This window comes from Aricia agestis, chromosome 17 (assembly GCF_905147365.1).
Source record: "Aricia agestis chromosome 17, ilAriAges1.1, whole genome shotgun sequence".
NCBI classification, from domain to species: Eukaryota; Metazoa; Arthropoda; class Insecta; order Lepidoptera; family Lycaenidae; genus Aricia; species Aricia agestis.
This window is the reverse complement of record NC_056422.1, coordinates 307,119-312,620: the sequence shown is the minus strand read 5'-3', so window position 1 is coordinate 312,620 and position 5,502 is coordinate 307,119. Positions and strand designations below refer to the sequence as shown.

Below are 5,502 nucleotides of genomic sequence, written 5' to 3'. Positions count from 1 at the left end.
CCGCACAATTACCTTCAGTGCAATCGACGGGTGATAAATTTCAGAGGATTTCTAAGAGCCGGGCGAAGAAATATTCCCGCGAGGCGCGAGCACAAAGACGGTGCTGACGGCGACACGCGGTACTCAGGACGACTCAGAATGACTCACAGCTACTCAGGGGGACTTAGTGGCACTCAAGACGACTCTAAAGTGACTTTAGAGAGTCACAGGAAGTCGCAATGCGCGTCGGGGCGGCGCGAGGAAATATTTAAAGCTGTAATTGTCCCTCGCTTAGCATTAACTCTTTCGGATCCTTTGAGTTGAGGCTTTAGAACTCGACGTATTACGCCTTCCGGACACTTCCGGTTGGCAGCTCAGTGCCTCAATGGGAGCTGTTAATTATTGTGTATAACTAGTGTAAAGTTGAATACTTAACACTTAAGTACTTTAGAGGTTTAATTAAAGCTTTGTCATAAGTATCGTTTAACAAAATCTTATGTCGTATTTAGTCAGTGCCTACAAGATTGAATGTATGAATTTACAAAGTTTTGTCAAATACTGTTTAGTATGGTCTACCTAATATTCAAATTGTAAAATTCATACCTTGACTCTGATGCTATAATAAATGAAAAAGTGTATCGTCTGTCTGTTTCTCAAATCTCAGTTCAGATTGAGACACTGAAACGATTTTGATTAAGTTTTGTATTTTAAGATTTATAAGTGCTAAGATTTAGTACTTAGAGTCCCGGAAAAGGACGTACTTCATGCTTGAAATTGTACGGTTAATAACGAATTTAGAACATAAACAAGATATAACGTAAACTGAATTATTTAATGTTTAAACTTAACAATCACTTTAAGGATGGCTAATGATTAATTTCTCATAACAGTATAATAATAATTTTACACAGTCAAATCAACGATCAGTCTTCATGTCGAAGCACTTCATCTGGACCCTCGCGAGCGCGGCTTGCAGCTCGGAGCGCGCCAGCACCGACATACGCGGCGGCATCGCCCGCAGCGCCTGAGCTATGTACCGCCCGAAGCACGAGAACTCGTCCTCTATTCCTCTTGGACATCCACCTGCTTTTCCAGCCTCTGTGGTACTAACTCGAGTATCGTTCTGCTCGGTAGAATCATTAAAATCTACAGCATCATCAAAATCTTTAGCATTAACAAAATCTATAGCGATATCGTTGTTGTCCTGTTGGTCGTCGTCTGTATCGAGCGCCTCCAATTTGAGTGCATCTCTCTCGTGTGATGTTACGTCGACTGCAATTAAATCTTCGTCGTTAATAGGATTGTATTCCTCTTGATGCGATTCGCTCGTAGGTTTCGCTTGTTCATTGTCTTCGGTGTCTCTCTCTTCTGAGTGTTTAGCCTGGAATATAGGGAGTTAGTTAAAATTAGGGTACTCCCTGGTAAATTAGTTATTTATGCAATTAAAACTATTAAACTACTATAAATACGGCGACTACACTGTAGCAGACACTCGTTTAAATATCCAGTATACAGTCTCTTTGAAGAAATATGCTAATCAGGCAACTTAGTACACCAGATCTATAAAAGAAAATAAGAAGGAAAGAAAAGATACGATACCTTTGTACTATCAGTTTTCGGCGAATCGATCATGGGTTTACTCCTCCTGGAGGGAAAGCCCTGTCTCTTCTTGAAGTTGTAGAGCCAGCCGTTGCTGGCGCGGAAGGTGGTCAGGCCCAGCTCTCCCGCGAACTCCCGAGCCTTCGATAATATCAGGTTACCTGGAAAATACCAAACTATAATTAGTAAAAGATGCCGGTTTTCTTAATTCATCGCCGGATCAACTCGTTTCTGGTTGGGGAATGGGCATTTCTCCGGATTTGGATTCTCCAGTTGATTCCCTAGCATTTTTTTTATTTCTGCATACTTTTAAACTACAAATCACAAATAATTTTTTAAGTGAATTATAAAAAAAATAATAATCATAATACAGGGAATCAAAATTTAATAAAGCTTTTTCGGCGTTGATATGTTCAATTATATAAACATAGTTTTTGTAACGTACTAGAAGACGGAGTGAGAGGATCAAAATCAGTATTTTCTTGGTTTTGAAAAGACTCAGAAAGTGAATGGTTTGACGAGGTAGGTGACTGGACCTCGAAGATAACAACTTCTTCTTTATTCTCGCATAATCTCTTTAATTTTCGCTTAATGTTGTAACGATATGAACTTTGTCGACTTCTTTGTCTCGCTAGATCTCGCTGCCTATGGTTCATCTCGCTTACAGGAACGACTTGTCTTAATCTTTTTTTTCTCAAATATTTCAGTCTTTCTTTTTCCTTTAACTCTGCATATCGAATTGGGTCTTTTTTTATTTCTTCCAACCTACGACTAGCGGCAAGTTTTTTTTTCTCTCTAATCTCTTCTTTACTCATTTTTTGTTGACGTGGCATTTTGACAATCTGTAAAATTTTTTTAGAAATAAAATAACTACATAACTAATGTAACTAATAATAAAACCAATAACTAACGTCCGACTTTAAAATGAGTACCAATACTGGGTCAACACATTTTAAATTATAATATAATATGTAAGCTTATATTATAATAATATTATCCATTTTAATTTTTTCTACATACACATTATTTTTATTGATGTTATTGACTTGTATCAGAAATCAGAATATGAAGAGAATGTCATTTATTTTCATATAAAAATAAAAATATGTGTACCAATCAGATAAATGAAATACACAATAGTGTAATAGACTACAAACAGAACAAAATATATAGGATAGGGAATCAAATAATTACCTTCGTTACTCGGAATCAGAGCAACGAGTTGCGTGACCTTCCTCCACGATGCTTAGAGCGCAACTGATCCCCCGCCCCACTTCCCCGCACATCCGGTACCACGTGCTACTTGTAACTAGGGAGGTACGCGCCTCGCTAAGGTAATCACTATGTGCACTATCTTTGATTGATTTTTTCTATTTATATAACGATATATCATAATTATATTTATTTATACTTTTATATATTTGTGGGTATATTTTAGGATTTTCTGGTGAATTTTGGGGAAATGACAAGGGAATCAATTTTAATACTTTTGAATTTTTTGATTACATTTACAATTAAGTTTTTCTACCTAAGTGGCCAAGTCAGAACTCAGAGTCTGTCCACACGGCGTGTTGCGTCTTCGCAGCGTTATTATTTTATTACGAAGCAGTCTTAACGTCAGCACCCCCCCCCGCTTTGTCTCGGGGGCTGCTGTCCGTCACGCGTGCGTTGCGCGCTGCTGTCACGATGCAGCGCACCGTGTGAACACCTTGGTTATTTGTATGTAAAATAACGCAACGGCAGCGTTGCGTCAGCTATTAGATTACGATATTAATTTATTAAATTACTATAAAAAATAAATAAATCTATACTTACTTATAAAAAAATAGAAAACTAAATTTTGCGATCTGGAGAAATAGCCAAATATCTTGCGACAAATATGAAACAGGTTGACAGCAAATATTGCTCAAGACTTGATACAGACGAACAGAAGATTTTGTGCGATCTGCTTTAAAACATCTGCTGCATACCTATCGCGCATTCGCCATCCAGGTGATCAAACAAACTTACCGGTAAGAGCGTCTCCATTTCTGCGACACTCGCTCACGAACTCCTTCATCTTCTCCTCAAGTTCGGGACTCTCCACCGCTCGGATCCTCTTGGAGGACGGGTTAGTCGCCCTCTCCTCCATCCTCTTCAGCAGCTGGTCCCGATGACGGATGATGCAGCTCAGGGTGCTCGCAGGCACCCGGTACTCCGACATGACCTTCTTCCGCGTGGCGCCGTTGTCGATGGCGTTTATTATGTCCACCTTCTCCCGTAACGTTAAACACATGTTGACTCGTTTCCCGGGTGCGCTCATATTGAAAGGTGAAATAACGCGAAATATGAGAAACAAGGATTAAAGGTAAATTAGCCGTTTTCCAGCTCACCCACACTACCAAGAATCATACACACACTGCGCCGTCTACCTGTGTATAGTGTATTCAGCTTAGCGAGGCAAATGCGTGACTCTTAATCGAGCGTCGCTGCGATACTGAATACCGAGGTGCCCCCCGCCCCTGCACATTCTATTGTTTTCTTTATTTTTTGCATAAAATCTGCTTTTCTGTCATTGATTTAATGCTTAAAACTTTAATGGCAAAATACAAGGCGCTATATTGTATCCAGTTTTCGTCAATTATAGTGACCCACTTTCGAGCCTACAGGCCATTATAATTATTATTGTTAAGTACGTTTGTGTTATCACTCACGTTTTATAGTAGTGTATGATAACTCTAGAGTTATCATACACTGAATATAAAATAAAATAAGGAGGCACAAAATTCCTTATACTTACTTAATATATCTTTTTTTCATTTTATACGAAGTTTTGAGCCTCGATACGCCCGCGCCATTTGCACTTTAGCAGCAGGAACTCAATTGTTTTTAAATAAGTTTAGTTAGTAAAGGAATAAAGGGCGAAAGGTTCGAACTTCGAGACATAGAACAGATTGATTAACTCATTCCGAACTCAATTTACGATAAAACCAAATAAACCCGGGCCCGTTTACTTTCTTTTCGTCGATCCAGGCCGTGCCCCGATGATGAAAAACTCGTAAAATGTTTACGAGTCTATTTGGTTTTTAATAAGGAATACTTGATTTGTATAAGGGCGGAGAAATCGCATGTTATTGCGTCGTAAAAGAGCAGCGCCGCGCCGCGCCGCGCCACGCACGTTCGACGAAAGATTTCATTTAAAAGATTTTAGATACTGCCTCGTCGTACAATTTCCTGCTGATTCACTTGCGGTAGTAAAGAATGTAGACGTAGTTTCAAAGATAATATTTTGTGTGTCGATCATGAAGTATACCTAGCGGAATAGAGCAACAATCTCGAGCTGTCAAACGTAACCAAAATTGTTTTCATCTGTGTGAAAAAAGTTGGGTTTTTCGAGATACGCCACTTCTGCTTTCACCCGTCGATTTATTCCACGAAAGATGCACATTCACTGAGAAGTATGATTTTCAACTTTGTCACTATAGCAATAAGATCGAAAAATGTAATAACATCATTAGCGACAGTAGGCTATGACAAAAACATGGTGGAAGAGACTAATTTAGACCTGTGTATTCTACGAAATCATAATTGTCCTTACAAACTCCAGGCAAAACAACAGCTGAGGGCTTTTTCTGTAACAAAAAACTATGAACCTAAGATCAAATTAAGTACGGTACTTACTTAAAATATATAAAAAATAATAAGTAAGTACTTAATGAAGACAGACTACAGAGATTTGTAGAATGAATTGAAACGGTAATGGAACTTGGAAAATGGAAATGATACTTACTGTATTCTTTTCTCAAAACATCAAACGAAATAAAATTTTAGGGTCGTCCACTGACGTATAAATGTTACGCTCAAAGACCGAAATCGCTCAATGAGCGAAAAAATGGCTCACAACGCGTTGTGGTCACAGTGAAACAACCATGACGCGAAATTCGC

At 38.7% G+C, this 5,502-nt stretch overlaps 1 protein-coding gene across 4 annotated transcripts; it reads right to left on the bottom strand.

The window, feature by feature from the left end:
* Positions 1–875: 875 nt before the first annotated feature.
* Positions 876–4,465, bottom strand: LOC121735364 (major centromere autoantigen B-like). Of its 4 annotated transcripts, none has more exons than XM_042126170.1 (4): positions 4,358–4,465; positions 3,589–3,989; positions 1,579–1,739; positions 876–1,360 (listed from the first exon to the last, which is right to left on the bottom strand). In XM_042126170.1, the coding sequence occupies exons 2-4, from the start codon at positions 3,878–3,880 to the stop codon at positions 896–898; spliced, it is 918 nt and encodes a 305-aa protein (XP_041982104.1). In that variant the 5' UTR covers positions 3,881–3,989; positions 4,358–4,465; the 3' UTR covers positions 876–895. The 4 variants fall into 4 exon arrangements, with proteins under 4 accessions (XP_041982104.1, XP_041982102.1, XP_041982101.1 ...); XM_042126168.1 differs by having other exon boundaries at positions 3,589–3,875; XM_042126167.1 differs by lacking the exons at positions 3,589–3,989; positions 4,358–4,465 and adding exons at positions 2,024–2,420; positions 2,773–2,813.
* Positions 4,466–5,502: the final 1,037 nt, after the last annotated feature.

What these genes read in the sequence shown, in the direction of transcription:
- LOC121735364 (XM_042126167.1), bottom strand. Translation starts at nt 2,411, where the DNA reads ATGCCACGTCAACAAAAAATGAGTAAAGAAGAGATTAGAGAGAAAAAA. An exon ending in TCCTCTCACTCCGTCTTCTA is followed by an intron (nt 1,740 to 2,023) that starts GTACGTTACAAA and finishes GGTATTTTCCAG; the next exon opens with GTAACCTGATATTATCGAAG. An exon ending in CGAAAACTGATAGTACAAAG is followed by an intron (nt 1,361 to 1,578) that starts GTATCGTATCTT and finishes CCTATATTCCAG; the next exon opens with GCTAAACACTCAGAAGAGAG.